Genomic DNA, 22808 nt, shown 5'->3' with positions numbered 1-22808 from the left:
TCCCACTGCGTGCATGAAGGGAAGGTTTGTTGCTTGGGAAGGATAGGAGACTAGCATGAATGCCGGATAATGTAGCAGAAAGGATGTTACCCCGTGTTGGGTCTTGCCCAGATTCCAAAGTATCAAAACCAGGAAACTCTTAGAATTGGGAGGTCTGAAATTTCCCAATTCTTACCCTCAGCATCATGAATTATAATTGTAAAAATCCTGCTTCAATCAACCAGGGCAGGAACTGATGGCCATGGTATAAATGAATTGGAATTGTACATTTTGCAAGCTGTTAGTTACTCCTTCCCTCTTCAAAGGTAAAGTTATTGCTTGTGAAGGAAGGAGAACTGGTGGGGGAGGGAGACAGACTCACATGTCAGTGTAAAGGGGTTAAGAGCCTGTATTTTAAGTGCTCCCAAAACCCTTCAATTGAACAGGGACAAAAAGCTGTTTGAGGGTTGAGTCAGGGAAAAGGTTGTCTATTACTTGGTGAAACCATAAAGCCAAATTTAGTGAAACCATAAAGCCACCAAAGTATCTAACCAAGAGAGCTAATAATAGAACTAAATGTTAAAAGTTGAGCTGATTCCTAGAGATACTGAAAACAAAGGAGAGATTATTTTCCAGCAACTAGAGACTATTAAATGTTATTAGCACTTAAAGCTACCATGAAGTAACTAGAAACTGAGCAAAAGTGTGCTGAAATATTCTACAGAACTACTGCTGTGTGACCAACAGCAAAGCTGAATGAAACAAGCTAATGAGCTCCCAAGAGAAAGGAAAAAGGGATGTTATTATAATTCTTTTTTTTTACAGAGAAGTAACAGAGTTCTTTTTTTAACTTGACCAGAAATTGCAGTTATACTAAAAACATGTTTTAAAAATAATTTATTGTATGTATGTCCTGTTCCTATATAGAACTACTGGTCTCCCTTTCAAGGGACTGAAAATCCACACTTGCTTCAGTTCAGCAATATTCCTAGGCTAAGAAAGACATTTTTCACCTTTGAAACCTGCAGTACAAGTGAGAGTACGTGGGGAATTCAATCAACTTATTTATAACCAAACATAGTATTTTCCAACAAAATAGCAGTCTGACATGTCACCAGCAAAAGTGATTATGATAACAAAGAGTACAGCATTTTAAACCTCTTTCAAATCATGCCTGCTAGCCAGGTCACAACACGAACATGTAAATACAATGTTCCTTCCATTTACAAATTATGAAGTGGAAGTGAAAAATCTGGTTTTCACAGATGATTGAAACTGATCAAGCAGGTGCATTTATTAATTAAGTGACAGAAAGCAGTTATAAGGAGGCAGAGATACAATAAGTCATAGGAAGGACAACACAAGTAATTAAATTTAGCATCACAGTTTTAAGAATTTGCTACTGTTCTTTTATATATGCACAGGACAGTTACAGCTGCACAATCCTCCTGTTGCTTTACCTCAGGAAATGATGCAAACAAAGATCAATGGGGGAAACAGGTAACTGTCACTATGTCCAAGAATGTAATAGAGAAAAATATGGCCAACGTGGAATCTACCAATTACTGTTCAAGACCAGCAAGGATACCAAGATACAGTCAGGTAACTAAAGATAACTAAAGAACTAAAGATCAGGTAACTAAAGATTCACAAATAGTACAGCAGCATTCCTCCACATTTTGTTTTAAATTTCCACGGAGATCTTTAGAAACAAGTATTTGAGTTCAATACTAAATAAAGTTATTTTTTAACTGATATGCTGATGGTTTGTTGGAAATAATTTGACCGAGTAAGAATGAATGTCCCTTACTTCTATTTCAGAGTTTCCAAAGCCAGTAGCTTTTCAAGTAATTAGAGCTGGCAAGCTCCATAACACAGTGATTATTACAGGCACATTATAAAAATGAGCAAGTGTCGAGATCCCGAGCTAGCACTGCCAAGTTGGGCCTGTTCATTGCTTTCTAATCATTCTTCTACATTTATATCATAAAAAATATATTTCCTAAAAAGGAAGTGGTCTTAGACTAAACTGAAAATCCTGCTGTGTCAATTAAAAGCATGCCCAAGTTATAAATTACACAGCCATACTGCAACTTCACCATCTGTGGATCCAACTGCCACATGATGTTTCCAACCGGAAGTGTTCACCTAGACTTAGAATACTTCAGTATTTATTATATTTAATACGATAGATACAGGTGCGACAAAATCTAATACTCCAACAAATGTTTCACCAAAACTGAACAGAGTACCCAGCATTTCATCCTTGATATTTTTATTTCAATACATCTATTAATACAGCTCACTGCCTTGCTCTCGTTCAGGTGCTTATAACAAATGCACCTGATCCCTTGTTCCAATGCCTTTCCTGGTCCTGAAATAAGTGAGGCTGACCGGTCCATAGTCTCTACCAACAGCTATTACTGTATCTTGTTCCTCCAATATTCTCTTGGCAGTGCAATAGACCTGTTTTATGTGGAATGTGCAGTTTTAATATTACTACTACTACTACTACTAATAGTTTAAGAAAGACAGGTTTTGCAGATTCCTTTCTCTTCTTCAGTGTTTCTTCTTACTTCCATGTCAGTTCCCTGTTAAAATTTCCTTTGTAAAATTTCATTGCCTTGACTTCACTATTCTAACAAATCTTCATGTTTATGTCAAAATCCATTTTGAGCCCTCTTACGATGCTAGTGTGGCTTTCAGCACATTCATTTACATGACCCATGTTGTAAGGAAGAATAACTTGGTCATCACTACAATCAACTGCATCAGAATTCCCAATCCAAAAGCAGAAATTTCCCATTTTCAGTTAACTGGACTGACGATGTTCAGGTACTGGGAGATCAAGCGAGAAATACAGCAGAGTCTATAACCCTGAGAGCCTTTTTTAGTCATGCAAGAGGGCTGATAAATGAGAACCATGGTCTCTGACTTTTATTCTAACTGCAGCTCTCTGTACAACTCCACAAATGGTTTTAAAACTGCCTGAGTGGTCCACAAGGAGTAAACTGAGCAGCCCTCTGTATTACAGCCTCGGACTGCCAGTACAGGAAATTGAATCCTTCTTTTTTTAAACTTCCAGCAGCACAGTGTGTCCAACACGATGTAGATAAGCCTGAGTAATCCAGCAGCTCTCTCTCTCTCTTGAGATTAAAATGTTAGGCTTTTTTAATATTAGCTTGCAGAAAATTCTACATGAGAGTATCAAAATAGTGAAAAAAAATCTGAATGCAGCTTGACCTTGAAGGATGAATGGGAAAGAAACCCAGTATTTACCAGAACTTAAATACAGATCTATAATGAAAACTGCACTCATCTTAGAAATCAATCAGAAATTATTTCTGCATATGGAACACAGAATCACTTATCTCAGATCAAATAATATAACAAAATGAAAAAAGAGTGATATGAACTGTGGCTTGCATTATTAATAAACTCCCAGCATTTTTAATGATAAAGAGCAGTTGCGGGAGGCTACAATTAATACTGGGGCCATGGTGCTGGCTAAGAAATAATTTCCACAGCACTTCCAAGCTGCAATTATCCCCAGCAGGAAAAGAAGGCAGACAGAGACAGACTGACTAGTCTTCTTTCTTACCAAGGCTAACTGTATCTCAGGTAGGTTTTAGATTGGTAAAACAGCATGGAGGAAAAAAGCTAAACTCTTGCTTACCTAGCACCATGAATCCCCCACCTCACATGTGCAGTTGCTTAACCCGTCAGATGATCCAATCACAAATTTCGAGCATAACAAGAAACATACACAAGGAATTGGAGGAATGGTAGAGGAATAAAGGTTGAGGTGATCACTGAAGTACAGCCTTATATTTATACTGTGGTCTTCAGTCACTGTATAAATACAAGGACAGATAGAAATGTCCGTATCTTAGTGCCAAGCTACAAGTGATGAATGACACTTGAATGGCAAGTGAACAGACTCCCTGTTCACTTGCACTCCACTTGATCACATGTGAGAAATACACGTGAGTCTGTTCACTTGCTGTTCAAATGTCATTCGTCACTTGCAGCTTGGCCCTTAGAAGGCAGAACATTCCACTAGAATTAAATAGTGAGTATGGAAAGGAATGTAGAAAGGAGACAGAAGAAGAGGTCTTAGAGGTGGTGAGTAGACAGGTCTTGTCAGCCAATCAGACAGAATGCAAAGGGACATGGAATGAAAGAAAAGACAAACAGGTTCCAGAGAATGTACATATTTGAATGCAAGAAGCAGAAGATAAAAATAAATGCAACATCATAAAAGAAATCAATGGGAAGTAGAAGGCAAGGAAATATTATGCTAGGAAGCAAAAATATGGGCAGAAGATATGTAATCTGTAAGAGGCTGCAGCTCTGAATTAGGCAAGGCAAAAAGGATAAAAGTAACCAGGGCTCATTTCAAGGAGGAACACGCAGGAATGCAGCTCCGGCAGTTCCCCAAAGAGGTCACATGTCAGGTGGCCCCGCCCACCTGACTCGGCCATTTTGGGCCCGTTTCAACCTGGATTGGGGCCGAAACGGCCAAGGATTGGGCCCCGAGCGGGGGATCCCCGATCCCACCCTCCCCCCCCACGCCAACTTACCTGGCTGGAAGGGGGGCGCACTCCCTGGAGCACACCTTTCCTGGGTGGTGCGGTACGCCCCTGGGTGCAGGGTGCGTTCCCACGCCACGAGAGTGGGCAGCGGTTGCAAGAGTACACCACTCTCACCGCCGCTGCTGTGGCTGCCGTGACCCGCTCTCTCGCCGCAGCCGCCACCGTCCCTGTGCAGCCAGCGCCAGCAGGGACAAGGGGTGCGGTGGTGGCGGCAGCAGCGAGAGAGAAATCTGCAGTGGCCACGGCCTGCTCTCTGTCTTGCCGCCGCCGCCACCGCACCCCTTGTCCCTGCTGGCGCTGGCTGCACAGGGGTGGCCGCGGTGAGAGAGAGAGCAGGCTGTGGCCACTGCAGCTCTCGCTCTCTCCATGGCTGCCGCTGCCCCTGTGCTGCTCACACCAGCAAGGACAAGGGACGCAGCGGTGGCGGCGGCGAGAGAGAGCTGCTCGCTCTGTCTGCCCTCCCTGGCGTGCGTGACATCATCACACGGGCGCCTTTGACCCTGCGTGATGACGTCACTCCCAGAAGTGACATCATCACACACACTGGGAGTGAGTGCGCGCTTTGTGCACACGCGGTCACAACACCAGCAGCACCAAGGGGGTATGAGCTAGCATCCCAGTCTCCCGCTGGGAGACTAGAGGGACCTGGCAACCCTAGGCCCCTGATGGGTGGTGGATCACTCTCCCACTCAACAGCGTCCCGATCCTAACCATTTTGGGCCCCTTTACAGCCATTTTCAGCCCCTTTTTGCCATTTTGGGTCCAATTTTGGCCCTGAAGGCCAGGATTGGATCCAAAACAGCCAGGATAGGTAATGCCAGGGGGTGTGGCATGTGCAAATCAGTTATGCCAATGACACACTTCCGGTGATGGTAAAAGGTGTGGCATATGCTAATGAGTTATGCTAATGAGTTCCTCCAGCTCTTTTTCTACAAGATGACCCCTGAAAGTAACCAATGTATAAGATGTAGCAGCAGAAAGAACTGCTCTACATTTTAAAATATTCAATGAATAAAAACAATTTCATAGTGGCATGAATAAGAGGAAGAAAAGACAACTCAATATATAGACAGGAGAGGAATAATAGGGGAAGCCATGTTGAAACAAGAAAAAAAGTTTTCATGAGCCTGAACCCACTTTGCAGAACACACAAACTGAACTACAAAGAGCAGGACGGAGGGGGAGCTACTATGAGGAGAGACTGTGTTGCATGATATAGGTGTGTTACTGAGCACAGCGGAAGAACCAGGCAAAAGAGCAAACACTTCACCCTTAATGGATATGGACTACACCAAACTGTTGGAGATTTAGCAAAAGAGGATGAATCTTAATACACATACGCCTGTGTGGTAGAAAGTGTTGTCAAGACAAAGCTAAGGAGGGAGAAATTTTATAATAACCGGTCACCTCTATTGAATCCAAGTCTGATAGTATGCTGTGGGGACTCAGATAGTGAGATACAGAGGTTGCTTCCACACGTCCTTAATGAGAGCAGAACCACAAGTGACAAAAGGCACAGATTGGACACTTGTCTGCTTCCCTCAAGTTTTGATGGGAAATGTAGGCATCCTGGTCTCGCAGCTTCGCTCTCTGACTGCTGTTCAATGGACTTTCAACTGTCACTTGTCCAACATTCTGCCAAGCTGCCTACATTTCCCATCAAAACTTGAGGGAAGCAGACAAGTGTCCAATCTGTGCCTTTTGTCACTTGTGGTTCTGCTCTCTGAGATGGCCTGCTAACAGAACTTTGGCAGGTTATCTTACTCATTACATACATCATCGTCTCCCATGCGCGAGCAGGTCATCATGATCCTGGGTTTTGAGCGCTTTTTGTGAAACTTGTTCCGTTTTCATTTGTGATGCCGCTGTTTTCGGGTGATTATCTATCAATGCACCTGGAGGCTTTTTTGCACTTTTGAAGTGCCCTCCCACAAATCTCCAACCCCTCCTCTTGCCATTACCCCTCCCACACAAGTGTCTGGCTTGCATGCGTGATCGTATAAGTCCTCCTCCCCCCCTTTTTTTTTTTTACTTTTTAAAATGGTCCTTGAGCTATTACGATGCAGTGCTTGCTACACTCAGCAATCAGACTATCAGTTTAGGAGCAACATTGGGAACAGAATGCCGTTTCTGATTTTATTTCAAACTAGCATTAAAGCCTGTTGTTTTGGAAAATATAACAGCTTCTAGCAGCGCTTCCCCCCACCCCTGCGCTTCTCCCTGCAGCATCAGTCAAGAGGGGGATGGGGAAGAGAGCTGGGGTTCCCTCCTCCTCTGATCCCTCAGCCACTGCTTGGCTTGTGCCCAGCTCTCCCAAGACCCCACGGAGGTGGTGAGGATCACCACCCCTGCTGCTGTGGGATGTTGGGAGGGCCTCGATGCCACACTGAGCCTTCCCACAGCCTGTGCTGAGCTATTGTTTTGCCCCTCACTCGTTTCTTATCCCTGCATACTGTGCCTCCACGGGGATAAGGAGTGAGTGCTAGGGAACATGGTTTGCCTTTTATATAGTAGGAGGATATGAAATTGTGCAATTGCGCTACTCTACTGTTCGCGTATTTATTAAACACTTTTGCATTTAAAACTCTGGAAAACCAATGGCAGAGAATGGAGTACTACACATGCCCAGTTTCTACAGAAACTGAAAGACAGGGCAATGATATAGCGCAATCCCGCATGCGCTCAAAAAAAAAAAAAGGAAAGTTGTGCAGGACTGCACCAACGTCATTTGTGATTTAGGTGCAGAAAGAACACACTTTCTGTTTGAGAACTTTTTTTACTTCTGCTACGAACACACACGAGAAACACACAAGGACGCTGCATATGGAAGGTGAGTTATGAAAGCGGGTTGGGAAGACTCGGCTTCAGGACAGAGAAAGCCTGGGAGGAAAAGGACATGTGGAAGTGACCAAAGTAAACAAACATAGTAACTTTCCTTTAAAAAATGGTCCTGTTCAAATAAAACAATACAGTTCTTCAAATGTGTGTTACATGCATTCTGGTGGTTGGGAAAAAATACCGGTAGAATAATATCTTGAGAGACATGAAATCTAGACACAACCATAGGCAAAAATTGCAAACTTGTATGCATCACCACCTTTTCAGGATAAACTTTAAGAAAGGGATTGTCAATTTTCAAATCTCAATTCTTGGCCACCGTGGTATCTGCAAAACTCTCCTCCAGCAACACATTTCAAATGAATCAATTTCCTTCCTGTCTGCTTTCTTCATTGTCCAACTTTCACATCCATACATAGTAATGAGGAATTCCATTGTTCGGATTAACTTGATTAATTTGATCTTTGTCCCCAGAGGGACATCTATAAGAATCTTTTCTAGTTCCCTCATAGTTGCTCTTCCAAGTCTCAATCTTCTTCTGATTTCTTGGTTGAAATCTCCCTTTTGATTGATGATTGAGGCAAGGAGTAGAAAATCTTGAACAATTTCAATTTCCTCGTTGTCAGCTTTAAAATTGTGTAATTCCTCAGTAGTCATTACTTTTGTCTTCTTGATGTTCACCTGTAATCTTGCTTTGGCACTTTCTCCTTTGATTTTCATCAGTAGTTATTTCAAGTCTTCACTATGTTCTGCCAGTAATGTGGTGTCATCTCTCAAATTGTTACTGTTCCTTCCACCAAATTTCACTCCACCTTCTTCTAGATATAATCCAGCTTTCCTTATGATACGCTCTACATAGAGGTTGAACAGGTAGGGAGATAATATGCATCCTTGTCTGACACTTTTGCCAATTGGAAACCATTCTGTTTCCCCATATTCTATCCTGACTGTAGCCTCTTGTCCAGAGTACAGGTTGCACATCAAAACAATCAGATGTTGTGGCACCCTCATTTCTTTTAAGACTCTCCATAACTCTTCATGATCCTTACAGTCAAAAGCTTTGCTGTAATCTATAAAGCATAGGCTATGTTCCATTAGCTATCATAAATTTGCAATGTGACCTCTTGTGCCGCTTCTGAATCCAGCTTTAACATCTGGCATTTATCGTTCCGTATATGGTAAGAGTCTTTGCTGTAGAATTTTGAGCATCATTTTGCTTGCATGAGAAATTAACATAATTGTCCAATAGTTGCTGCAGTCTTTGGCATCCTGTTTTTTGGAATTAGAATGTAGACTGAGCGTTTCCAGTCTGTGGGCCATTGTTTTGTTTTCCATATTTGTTGACAGATTCTTGTTAAGATTTTGATGGACTCAGTTTCTGTAGCTTGAAATAGCTGTATTAGTATTCCATCTACTCCAGGTGCTTTGTTTCTCCCAATTGCTTTGAGTGCAGCTTTTACTTCACTTTCTAAGATTTCTGGGTCTTCATCGTCTTTGAAGGTGTCTGTCATTCTTCCATCTCTTCTGTACAGTACTTCAGTGTATTGTTTCCATCTTTCCTTTATTTTGTCCTGATCAGATACTGTTTTTCCATGTTGCTCTTTCAGCATCCTGAGCCATGGCTTGAATTTCCCTTTGATTTCCTTGATCTTGTGGATCTCCTTTCTTTTTTTGTTGCTGTCTTCTATTTCTCTGCACTGGTTATTATAGATTTGTCTCTGCATGCAAGTCACTGAAAAGCTGCATTTAGAATTCTGACTATTTCTGTCACTATTTCTGAGCCACTTTACCCTCTCAAAAATTGTCCCGCCTGCACTTGGGGTACAGAGATTGGTGGCAATTAATGCAAGAACACCTTGCTTTGCAAAAAAACACTGAGAGTCAAAAAGAAGGATTTGCTCCTCACTGTGGAAATGAAATTGCAAAACACAAGAAAACATGACAACAATAAGCAACAGCAGAACACAAAAGTAATAAGATACTGGCAGTATCATCACCTAGAAAAAGAAAAAAAGTGAACATTGGTGACCATTCCTTCTATGAGCAGAACCACAAGTGACAAAAGGCACAGATTGGACACTTGTCTGCTTCCCTCAAGTTTTGATGGGAAATGTAGGCAGCTTGGCGGAATGTTGGACAAATGACAGTTGAAAAGTCCATTGGACAGCAGTCAGAGAGCGAAGCTGCGAGACCAGGATGCCTACATTTCCCATCAAAACTTGAGGGAAGCAGACAAGTGTCCAATCTGTGCCTTTTGTCACTTGTGGTTCTGCTCTATGTTGTCCATTATTTTGACTAAGCCTCTTTTTAGATCTCAAAGTTTGTAAGTGGCATTCATATCAGCCTGGTGAATGGGAAACTGTATTAAAGACTAGTCTTGTTCTATTTTTGTTGTAGTATGATTCTTGGTTACTGTCTTCATTGTTACTCCTGTCTACGTTTCTGTCATGAGTTAGTAAGCACTTTTATACCAGAAGCTCATTAGTAATCTAAGCAGTTCTTTTGAAGTCGGTTAGATGATGTTCATTCCCCAATAGAGAAGTTACCACTTGGGAGAGTCTTTCTCTCCTTTGTAAGTGATGTTTTGCCCCCAACAACCAAGGATGGCCTTTCAACTGGATCCCTGTATACACGGGAAAGATCCCGGTATAAAAGTTCACCCATAGTGTTGTGTTGGTGAGATGTTGGCTGTGCTCAGAGAGATGCCTCTAGAGGCCAAGGGACAAACTTGGGTAGCCATTTGGGTAAGAGTGGGGTTATGGTGAGCTTCTAGACTAAGGGTAGTTTCGCAGCTGGTTTAATACAGATAAAATATAAAAACAGATATAAAATTTATTGCTTTTTTAACTCTGTCAGCCTAGTTAAGAAAGGTTCCAAAGAAGCAGCATGCACATTTTCTAAATAAAGTAAACAGAAACTCAGAGTTCCATGAGCCAAAAAGAATAAAATTTGAACAGTACAGAAGGATGAAGATGGATAACTAAGTAAGGAATGTGATATTTGGTTAAGGAAGATCATTAGTAAGAAAAAGTAAGGCAGACTCAAATGAGTGGTTAGAATGGAATGGCTCGGAAAGGATAAAAATAGCAGAAAGAGCATTGAGAAATGGCAGAGAGTTTAGGAAAGGACACAGCTCTTGAGAACAGGAGAATAGTTTTGGGAAAGTGAGGGAGCTAGATATTAATAAACAATAAAAGACCTGAAATGAAAAAGAAAATAGCCTGTTGAATATTAAAAAGAGACTGTAACCATGCAGGCAAACAGCAAAAGAGAAGAAAGAATTAAGAGCTCAGGTAGGAGAAGACTGTAAAAGTAAAGGGGGGAATGAAGATGAAGAAACTGGGAAGAGGGTAGTAACTGAATTAACTTCACCTGAGCAAAGCCTTGAGATGAAAAAGGAAGAGGAGAAGAAGACTACAGAAGTAGAGATTTTAAGAGATAACAGCATAGGAATTAAAGAGAAAAGAGGTAAAGGCTGCCAAATTTTGTTGGAATAGGTTACTCAGCATGCCTTGGGCACTGAGGGGCACTGCATGTCTCTCTGTTAGGGTTGCCAGGTTCTTTTATCCTCCCAGTAGGAAAGGAGTTCCCATGGGATCTGGTATCCCTACTCTCTGTGTGTATGTGTCATTTTCCTGATTAGCAAGACACCTTCTCTCTGTCTAAGGTGGGAACGCCTCCTGACTCCTCCTCTCTTCCTGTTTCCACGGAGAGAGATTCTCTCTCTTGCCTCATGTTGTTCCAAAGGAGGACGCATCTTTCCAGAGCTTCTGCCATGGAGACCTAATCCACATACTCGCCGGCAAGCATGATGCTGAATTAGTTAGCCATGCCAAACAGGGAACATTCATTTTAGGCTAGGATTCTTTCTTCTGTTTCTACAAGAAAATGCTGCAAATGGAACCTACCTCAATAAAAATAAGTTCTATCTTTTCTACAATTGAATTGCCTGAAGATTAATTACTGCATGTTGGGAAAATGCTTCTGACTGGGTAACTTTGCTAGCAATTGAAATATAATTATTCCCATTAAATTTCAGATACAGCAAGAGAAATAAAACACAGATCAGAAACTAGTAGGGAACAAATTGTGTATGTTTTAAGCCCAAGTCTCTCCGATACTCATGTTCAGAAACAGACCTAGCTGTCAGTAGAAGAAAACCAAGACTGACGGAGAAAGGGGAAAACATAGGAGTGAAACTACTACAGGAAAACTGATCAAGAGATCTTTCTTCTCCCTTTTTCTATTCTAGTATTTCTGTGTTATCACAAAGCTTTTATCAAGGCTCTTCAGCAACTGTCAGCACAAAAAGGTAAACCACAGTGCTTGAAACTCTTGAAGTATTCCTTGAAGCTAAACAATTTATATTGTGTAATGACCTGCAAATTATGCAAAGGAGCCTTTTCAAACAGAATTCAATAAACTGTTTGAGTACCCTGAGAAGAAAAAGCCCTTTCTAAATCTTTATAATGCTCTTATTTGCCATTAAACCCACTTAAACATCTCAAGTTTTGCATTTTCCTCCTAAAAACATACTGTTGATATAATTTTTTCACAAATTAAATTACCCATTAATACAGATTAGCATACACACCCTTCTGCTTATCTGACATGGTACATGAACCATGCTATAAATATAATTTCAAAGCACATTTAAAGCATTGGGAACTGATCCCAATAAATGATGCTCTAAACACAAATAACAAATAGACTCTTGTAAGTGAGCTTTGCAACATTGCTTCTTTTTACTATCTTCTTAATTGTAAAGGCATCTTATGGTTTAGAACAAATTCACGCAACTTCTGAACTCTTGTTTTCTACTGAGGACAACGTACTAGTTCTGATTAAGTGTGGCAGCAGCAAAACCATCATTTGAGTGACAGGTTCAGATGCCAATTCGGCACAGCACTACCAACACTCCAAAAGGATTGTTTGCAGTCACATGCCAAATTAACACTGGTGTCCACTGTAGATTGCTCAGATACCTTAATCACTAGCACATTAGTCTAAGTGACAATAAGAAAGATTATAGAATGAAAGTAATCCCTGGAATAGCAATGCAAATGAGAAAAACTGTAATAACTGATCTTCAAAAGGAACTTTAAGTGACAGATATAGGGCTGCCAGTCCCCCAGTGGGGGAAGCAGATCCCCTGCTCTCAGCCTCTGCCCCCCACTGCCTCTCACCTGGCCAGTTGAGGGGGAAAGACCCATGGAACAGGCCTGGAAGGCAAGAAACCTCTTGGGCCAGCAAGCAGCAGGTGCACTCTCATAGATGTGATGACCACTCCCAGAAGTGACATTATCACACTGGGCCAGAAGCACATACGCACTTTGTGCACACACAAGGAGTCTCAAAAGGTGAATGCCAAATTCCCAACCTCCCACTTGAAGGGTAAGAGAACCTGGCAACCCTAGGCAGATAACATCTAAAATTCAGAGGGGACTAGAATCCAAGTCTTGAACCAGGAACTTTGTTATCTAAGGCTGCAACTAGGCTGGGTCTCATATGATCAAACCTCTGGTCACAGAAGAGTTATGCAAATCAGCCGTTGTGACTGGCAGGTAATATGGCCTTCTCTTATTTCCTGGTTGAATCCCTTCAGTACTTCAGAGGCCGCACTCAGGGGCTAGGGCACCCACCACTGGCTGGGTTGGAGGTGCCTAGTAGGCAAGGTAGCTCACCAGTGGGTCAGGCAGTCTAAGCTGTACACAAGTAGGGCAGTCCAAGAGTAAGTCCAACAGTCCAAGCCAATTCACAGGCAAGTCAGTCCAAAAGCAAGGCAGGCAGGTGCAAGTCCAGGAGTTGAGCCAAGGTCATAAGCCAAGAGTTCCATCCATGGGGAGCAGGATGCAAGGGAGGGTCGAGAGCTTCCAGGCACAGGAATGCAGTTCGCAGGGAGTGGAGAGCAAGGTTGCTTCCACCCCTGAGCCCTGCTCAGCATCTTCCTTTTATCCACTGAGGTGCAGGTGTTTTCCTCTGACTGCAGCGCCTTGGCCTCAGAGAGTTGCACTGCCCGGCGTTGTGCAAGGAGGCGGGTGATCCCCCGTCGCTCCCAGATTGTCTTCTACTCACGCTGCCTCCGTCACTCAGGGGATGCCAGCAGCATGGCTCCCAGAAGTGATGGTTTCCCCTCTGCCTCACATGAGCCCTCACCCTGAGAAGCTTCTCCGTCAGTTCCCAACTGTGGATCCTGCTGCTCTGTCATGGGCTCCATGAGCCCCCAGGCCAGCTCCTTCAGTCCTTCGTCCCTCATGGGCTCTTCCAGTTCCTTGTCCTCAGATGAGGACTTGATGGCTGGTGGTAAGACAGCTGGCATGACAGGCTGACTTGTGTGACATCAGCTCCATTCTTCAGGTTCCCAACTATTCTGAGCTTCTCTACATATCTTAAGGCTTGGAGATAAATTTAAATTAATTAAATTGTGGAATTCACTGTCAATGGATGTAGTGATGGCCACAAGCATAGATGGCATGGAGGATGGCAGGTCTTGGAAGGCAGTAGCAGGGGAAGGTCTTGGACTCTATGCCCTGTTTGTTGGCCCTCCAGGGCAACCGGTTGGCTGCTGTGTGAAACAATATGCTGGGTCAAGATGGTCTGATTCCACATGGCTCCTCATGTATTCTACTCCAGTAGCCTATAGCCCTGACTGTGGCCCATAACTCAACTTTTGCCAATATGTTTAACATATTTTGGCTGAAATCTTGGCAGATGGTTTGGGGAAGTAAAGCCCTTTAAAAACCGTACATGATATTGGTATTTGATTCTTGGACACAAAAGATGCAAGGCATAATGCACAGATTGACACAAAGAAATAGTGAGACATCTGTCAGTTAAGAGTGTGGTAAGGATCAATAAGTGTCAGATATAAAGAAGCACATGACTTCATTGCAGTATTTGCCAATCTTCATTTTTTTTTAACTTGAAAATAGCACAGCCACATTTCAATGGGATGGAATTAGTGGTGGGAAGACGACATTCTAAAACAGAAGTGCAAGAAATACAAAAAGCTGCAGGAATTCACTTCTCTTGAACCAGTCCAGGAGGCAAGTTTTTGAGTGCATGTACTAACACCAGACCACAGAAGGCAAAGTGACAAGCATTCAGCCAAACAGCACTGGAAATGTCCACTAATTGCATAGCCTACTCTTCTATATGTGGTGGTGAATACTGTCAAGTCATGGCTGACTTATGGTGACCCCTTTCATGGCAGGAGACTAACGAAGATGGTTTGCCATTGCCTGCCTCTGCAAACCTGGTCTTCATTGGAGGTCTCCCATCCAATTACTAACCAAGGCCAACCCTGCCTAGCTTCATCGTCTTGCACGCAAGTGCTTCTCAATTTGCAAAATGAGCCAACAGGCATAAGAACATAACATTTTTGGAGGCACACAAATCATAAGAGGCTTCTGTAACTAATGATGGCTTTTGCAGGCAGTTTTATGGCCAGTTCTACCCCAGCCTTTTTCTTTCACACAAGTGGCTTTATACACGGACAAAGCTTGACAGTACTTTTGTGATACCTAAAAGTACCCTGTTGAAGAATATGCATTACACTGGGACACAGGGTAGAGTTTTACTGCTTCACAATTATCACCTCCAATGCATGGATTTTTTTTCCTTTTTAGGATGTGGCTAATTGTCTTGTTGGTATACAAGTAAATGTAGCCTTCTTAAAAATCTCCCTGCCCCCGATGATAAATAGCAACATGTAACATGCATTTTTTTATGCTCTAGATAACATTGTGGAATGTATTTCTTCAGACTTTAGAAAAAATTCAGGAGAAAGAACTGTCTCAGTGGAAGAAAGGCACTGCTCTATGTCTTAAAATATTTTGAGCACATGCAGTGTCAGTATTCTTTCTCCTACCAACAAAGGAACAGTGAGGTTCAACAGAACTGCTATAGCCAACATATCTCTAAGGGAATTCAGAGCAGTTTCCAACTATCATCATATTAATAGTCCAACTGAAAGATGTTTCATCTTGACGCCCAAATTTCTGAACAAAATTGAAATGATGTCTTCCTCAGATCCACAACTCCATGTTTAAGTGCATCAAAGAAAATTATGGTCAGGTATATTCTCTCATATTTTTAACATCTTACAGATGTTAACTTGCTATTAAAATATGACTGAAATAACTTCCTCTGAGCTTTCATCCTTTACCAAATAAAAACCTCGCCCAATACCGTGTATCAGTATTTCAAAAATAAGCCACTTGAATCCTTAGATTTATATCTTAATACTTAGAGAACAATGAGATGAAATCCAAAACTGTGTATTTATTCTTAAACATTTATCTGGAGATTGATAGTTTGACACATCCAATTTATCTGAAAATTACAGTTTGGTACATCCATTATATTGAATACAGTCCAGCAAAAGTTCAACTCAGTCACCCCTATCCAGCAAGAGATCTGGATGCATAAACAAGCCTTTTTGCATGGCTGATACAGATGAGCATCTGGAGGTACTTCCCCATTTGCACTATGATGTTCATCTAGGCTCTGCTGAAACAGGCCAAGTACATTTTCTGATTAAAATAGAGAGGTGCATCTGTATCCAAGACCACCAACTAGGAGCTTGGTTTCTCTGTAGCATTCCCAAGGGTGGAAAGATTTCTGCCCACTGAGCATGACTTTCTCACCACTCCCCTGCTGTAGTCCAGAAGGCCCCATACCACAGAACTAGCATTTGGTGGGGCATTTGGGGCTGTAGGGGCAAGCAAGAAAGTCATGCTCCATGGGTGGGGAAACCTTGATGCTATCCACAACAGCTAGATGAGCGCATTTATTTCTATTTATTTATAGCTGGTTTTATGCATGTCCTTAACTCTCCCGTTCAAGTCAACTGAACTTAAATATGCTTCATAGTGGCTGATTCATGCCTATTACATAGAAGTAAGTCCCACTGATTTCTATGGAGTGTGTTAGAATTGGGACGTAAAAGAAATTGTACTTGAAATATGAGTGAAGACTAGGATATTCAAATTTATGCAAGTCTAAGAAGAAAACATGGGAGCATATGATTCAAAGGTTAATAGCCATCGTTAATTAGGGGAGAAGACTATATTAAATTAGTAAATTCTCTGCTGAATTAATGTACACTGATTGCCAGCTCAATTTCAGGCATTAATCCTCATTTGTCTTACTCATTTGGTTTAAGTAGGCTTCTTTACCATACGAAAGCATTGCATTCATCTACAGTCCTCAACAGTAGAGCCAAATACTGTCCTACGAAAATTCTGTGTTAGTCAAGTGTCTATGTATAAAAATAGTTATTTATAAAGGAACCGTTCATAAGCATGTATTGTCATGACTGTATAAAGTATCTGCATGTTGCTGTGAAATTAATCTCATTCCTCATCGCACAAATTCTCCGTGACTCCTTCTCTCTCTATACCCTTACTACATACTTTGTTGACATTTAAAAGAACCATATACAATTGAATAAAACTGTCATCAGGGAGTAGCAACTTTCTCTCTTTTAGCAGACAAGAAAGGCTGTGAAAAGTCAACTCCACATTAAGAAGACTGCCAATCTTGTAAAAAATTATTCCATTTAAATCACTGAAATCTCTTTGATTCTGCACAATCTGCAGAGGACTTGCATTCTTTAAAAATGAAGTACAAGAAACACTCACAGTCAAAAATACACAACTTACTACTAAAATGTTTGCATTTCATTCTTCCCCCTCCTGCCCCTACTCCCCTCTCAAATAAAGATCTTCCATAATGAGAACAAAGATGCACAATCTTTGGCTTCCTTAAAAGAATTCTCTCTTTAACCCTTCTTCCTCCATTTTCATACAAGCTACAGCATTAGTATGGGTTGTAGATCTTTTTGGCCACATTAATGGTAAAGGGGGCGGGGAACTGAACACAACCAAATTGTTCTACTGGATAATAAACCATCCCTATACATGTTTATTTAGAAGTCCCACTTGGTTACATGAAACTGACTTCTGAGTAAGCATGCACAGGAGGACAACGCAAATTCTGTCACACATCAGTTCAACAATCTTCCTTCTTTATTTCCAGAGAACTGAAATCAATTCTCCATTTTTAAAGTCTATATGAAATGAGCTTCTTTATTCAACAAAAGTGGAATACAGATAGTCTAATCTTTTCCGGTGCCAAAACAGAACAAAAAACATATTTGAGATCACTTTCAGCATCATCTTGATCTTCCTAACCCTTAAGTGTTTTTTTCCTATTCCAGATGTTCATACTATATTTCACCTACAACAAAGCAACGCCACTACATATGACCAGACCACAAGCTATCTGAAGTCTAATGACCTCACCTATGACAAGAACCACTTGCACGTTCAGCGTGAGCTTCGTTCTTAAAAGAAGAGTGGGAGATGCGATAAAACACTTAGGTTTAACCTTGAGCAGAACAGAAATAGATCTCTACTTCAAGCCAACCGACTTCAATTCAACCAACCATGTGCACTATTATCTTTGAAAGTACGTATTTGTCATTCAGACAAAGCCTCGAAACAGAGCCCTCAGCGTGTAAGAGAAGAGCAAGTTCAGAGCTTCTCACCCGCGCAAGGCATAGGTGGGCAAGCCGGGAGAAAATGCCCAGCACGCCCTTCGCCTATGTTCTTCAGCCTTCGTCCTGGTTACCCCTTACCGGACGCGGCCGACTCATGGACGACACCGGCAAAAGGGAGCGAGGGGAGATATCTGACGAAGAGAGCTTTGCCTCTCGAAAGCTCATGCCTTAGAAACCTAGTTGGTCTCTAAGGTGCTACTGGATCCGAATCGTGCACGGGCATTGATACCGTTGTATAACACTATCCAGCCGGCAGCTAGGAAAGGCAGGACTAAGAGATGAAGGTCCGCGGTCAGATTAGCGGGAGCGGGAGCAAAAGCCACCAGCTCCATAGGCAGGCACGGAGGAAGGGAATGGGCGGCAAGAACGGGAAAGACTGCCGACACGTCCAGCAGCTACAGAGGCACGAAGGCGGCGGACGCACAGCGAGGGCCCTGCCGGGGAGGCGGCTAACGGCGCGGCCAGGACTCTCCCTTGCCCGCTCCTTACCTGGCAGTAGGTGCCGGTGACCCCGGGGGGGCAGACGCAGCTATAGGCGGGCTGGAGGAAAAGCAGCGGCGCGCGGCGCGGCGCGGCCGTGGAGCAGGTGCCGTTGTTCTTGCAGGGCTGACTGAGGCAAGGGTCCGACGGCCAGTCGAGGGGCGCGGCGGTGGGCGCCGGCCCGGCCAAAGAGGCGCGGCGCTGGACCAGGCTGAGGAGCAGCAGCAGCGAAAGCGGGACGGCGCGGGGCATGACGGCGCGGACGGCCCCAGGGAGGGAGCCCAGGAAAGCGCCGGGCGAGCAGGAGCGAGAAGAAGATGAGGAGGCGGCAGCCGCTCAGCTGCCACCCGACTCCGGCAACCTGCGGGTGGAGACTGGGGAGGGAGTGGCCGGCATGGCGAAACGTCAGCGCCGGCCACCGGCAGAGGGCGCGCCCGGCCCGCGCTGCGCGCTGGAGAACCGAAAGGCGCAGCAGACAAGGGCAGGGCGCCGAGGGAGGGACAAAGGAGCCAGATGCGGGCACCGGGAGGCGCGGGCGCCTGAGGGCAGGTCGCCGCGGGTTACAACGGCGGTCTGCTCCACCCTAGTCGGGGAATGAGGGGGCGGAGTGGGATGTACCATGCCAGGCTGCCAGTGGGAGGGACATGCCTTTTTCCCCAATGCTCTTCCATCTTTAAAAAATTTCCTGCAAGCTAAAACTGAACAAAAGCCCCCCAGGAGCAGAGGGTTTGTCGTAGCTTCGTCCCCCTGCTAAGGATTTTTCCTTTACATTCAGAAAGCGTTGGTTTAAATGGTTTGGCACCTCCTATCCAAAGTGATGCGATCCAATACTCTTATTACTACATTCTTCTACATACCTCGTTCTCGCCTCAGAGCGCTACGTGAGTGGTTGAGGCTGCGTTTCCGCAGGGAAAGAGACGCTCGCCGGCAACGGGTGGGCACTTTAGCCTCTCGTAAAGTAGAGCTTGGTTCTCCAGTAACCCACAGGCCTAATGGGGAACCATTATACCAAGAGGGGTAACGAAAAGAATGACGCAAAAATGAAAAGGACAACATGGAAAGTCTGAGGCATTCTTGCTTAGGCCACTGACAAACGTGTTTCTGAGCTCATAGGAGGCCACTAGAGTGCCAAGAGTGCCGCACTGATTCGTTTTTGTTGTTGCAGAAGGGGTATTTAACCATCTGGAAATGCAGTAACTGAGACCTGAGTTTAAGAAATATCTACAACAACCATTACCAGCATTCTCTCTTCTCATTGAGAGCAAGCTGAAGAAAGCAGGCCGTCAAGTGCTGAGGAGACATTACACAGCCACTCATTGTTCTACGACCCCTCACATGAGGATTTTGCTTGCATCAATGCAAAAGGTTGCACAACCCGGCCATTACATGACACACCATGTTCTATAAATGCAGTTAACTGGGCCACCTTGGGCTCTGCTGCAGCAATCACAGCATCCTAGCAGTGGCAAGCTTCTGCAAGACATCCAAGCCTCCTACTGTTGGTAACCAGCTGGGCTACAGGAGTTGCAGCAACCATTACAACACCTTGGCGCAGCTGAGAGGCACCGAATCTCACCAGAGGCTGGGGTGTCACAGGCACAGCACCCTGGCTGGCTATAGTGGGAGGCCTAGCTGTCTTGTGGAGGAAGGAGGCCAGCAGACTGTGGGTACTAGTGTAGCAGATCACATGGTATGCCTTTGTGGACCACGTAAGCGCTATGTTGTGAGTTTTGGAGTAAAAGGGGCTGGAAAGCGGGTGCTGGGAAATATCCTCCCCTGCATGAAACTCTGAAGTGCTATTGCCAGTACCAAGTTAATGGTTCAGCTCTTTATAAGGCAACTTCACGTGTTCCGCAACTAGCTCCAAAAAAGAGGGAAGAGAGACAGTGGCAGCTCGGTAGTTCTATGTGGTAAGGATAGGGTTGCCTTCCTCCAGGAGCGGCCTGGAGATTGCAACTAATCTCCAGATTACAGAGATCAGTTACCCTGAAGGAAAGAACAGTTTTGGAGGGTAGACTCTAAGGAATCACATACCTGCTGAGCTCCCTCCCCAAACTCTATGTTCCTTGGGTTGCACTTACAAATGTTTAGGAATTTCTGAATCCAGAGTTGGCAACATTAGGCAAGGGTGATACATTTCTTACGCTTTCCATACATATATAGTCTAATAGAGGAGCTGATTAAAGAAAGAGGACAGGATGTGATGTATTTTGATTTAGGTATTAGGTATTTAGGGGTTAGGTATAACCCCATTTTTCTCCCTAATGGGTATCAAAGCAGTTTACAACATCATTTTTCTTTCCTCTACTTTATCCTCACCACAACTGCCCTGTGAGACAGGCAAGGGTGAGAGAGAGCACGACTGGCACAAGGTCCCTGAACAAACTTCCACGCAATGTCAACAGAGGGGTTTGGACCTCAGTCTCTCAGATCCTAGCCTGAGGGCTTCTTTTCTGTATTTTTACAACCTGGCTTCTTCTTGTTTTTTTTAATGTGATGGTATATGTGGCACTGCTTAGTTTTAATACTTCATTTTGTTTCTGACAATGCAATCAGAGTTGTAAGCTTCTAAGGCCATTGAAGTGAATGGGTCATGTTTAAGATTACATTGTAGGGCTGTCAATCTGGCATGGCCAATTCCTAGAGATTTGGGGGTGATGCCTGGGGAGAGTGGAGTTTGGGGAGAGAGCACAGCAGGGATGTAATTCCATAGAGCCTACCCTCTGAAGCTGCTGTTGCCTCCAGGCTAATTTATCTCTGCAGTCTGGAGACCAGAGGAGATTCCAGGAGAACTCCAGGCTCCATCTGGAGGACAGGTACCATAACTGTAATTATTTTTTAATCGGATTTTTATTAAGTGGAAAGGTAGGATAATATAATGTCAATAAATACATTTTATCCTCTCCTTCCACTTAAAACCAGCTCCTTGACAAATGTGTGTAGTTAGAACCACAAATTATCTTTCTTGAGCCCTGTGGCACAGAGTGGTAAGCTGCAGTACTGCAGTCCAAGCTCTGCTCACGACCTGAGTATGATCCTGACAGAAGCCTGGTTCAGGTAGCCGGCTCAAGGTTGACTCAGCCTTCCATCCTACCAAGGTCAGTAAAATGAGTACCCAGTTTCCTGGGGGTAAAGTGTAGATGACTGGGGAAGGCAATGGCAAACCACCCCATAAAAAGTCTGCCAAAAAGTCTGATGCGACGTCCCCCTATGGGTCAGTAATGACTCAGTGCTTGCACAGGGGACTACCGTTACCTACCTACAAATATACCACCAATAAGACACGAATTAGTTAATAGTTTATTGGTGGTGACCAAAACATTAATTGCATCAAGATGGAACCTGCAAACACTTTCAACTAAAGATCAATGGTTTATAAAAGTCTGGGACCAATTTATATTAGAAAAAATAATGCATAATATACAAAAACAAGATATACATTCACTTACCTCATCTTTCCAGGAAAGATGGCCTTTCTTTGAATTCATACTAATAAGGATCTTTCTCCTCCAAATGATTTATATCAATGAATATAAATAATCAAATATCTTGAATTTAATAAGCAATGTAGAAAAATAATTCAATTGTAAATTGCATTTGTATCTATATCTTACAAAATTACTGTTTCTTCTTGTTATCTATTTTTTTATTGTTGTTGTACATTTTCCTAATAAAAATAATTAAAAACAAAAACTAATGTGTGTAGTTACCTGCATCTCTGATAGGCTGAAATGCAACTGGATTTGTCAGAATGACAGATTTTCTCTGTCAAACTTTAGAAAATTTGCACAAATTGGTATGGCCTCTAACTTGGCCTCAGAGGGGAAGGCTAGCAAGCTGGAGAAGGGTCTGCTGCCTGTTGAAGCGAGAAGAGAAAGAGCAGGTGGAGGGCAGGGCCGATAGTTGCCAGGAGGGCAGTGCTGTTGTGTGGAGAACAAGACCGTGTAGAATCCAAATGGGGGAGAGAAAGAGAGAATAGCTGAGGAGCATTGAGCAAGGTTACCAACTGGTTGGAGAAAAATGTCCTGTGCCTTTAAAGAGTAGAAATGGGCACCTGAAACTTTTCATGCCATGGAGGTAAATAATGTCACAAGGTAAATAAAATGCCATTAAGCCTGTTAAAGGGACAGGATATTTTTCTCCTAACCTGTTGGCAACCCTAGTGAATAGCTGAGGCAAGGGAGGTGAGTAAAAATTGGAGAAGGAAAGCTGTCTCTCCAAACCTACCTGTGAGGTTTTGTGAGCTTTTAATTACTATATAATAGCAAGTTCCACACATTCTGTAAGTATTGAGTGGAACGGATTCTTCAAATTGACCTTTTCAAGCAAATTTTGCATTCTTACATCACATC

At 43.2% G+C, this 22808-nt stretch overlaps 1 protein-coding gene across 1 annotated transcript in view; it reads right to left on the bottom strand.

Annotated features, from left to right (window-relative positions):
- Positions 1–18800, bottom strand: part of DNER (delta/notch like EGF repeat containing) — a 206892-nt gene extending 188092 nt beyond the window's left edge. The window contains exon 1 of the mRNA XM_054983178.1: positions 18466–18800. Coding sequence (XP_054839153.1) covers positions 18466–18708 — 243 coding nt within the window. The 5' untranslated portion in view covers positions 18709–18800. The remainder of the gene's footprint in view (positions 1–18465) is intronic.
- Positions 18801–22808: the final 4008 nt, after the last annotated feature.

This window comes from Eublepharis macularius, chromosome 6, assembly GCF_028583425.1.
Source record: "Eublepharis macularius isolate TG4126 chromosome 6, MPM_Emac_v1.0, whole genome shotgun sequence".
In the NCBI taxonomy this organism is placed as follows: Eukaryota; Metazoa; Chordata; class Lepidosauria; order Squamata; family Eublepharidae; genus Eublepharis; species Eublepharis macularius.
Note: the sequence above shows the minus strand (reverse complement) of the source record. Positions and strands in the feature narration are given on the sequence as shown.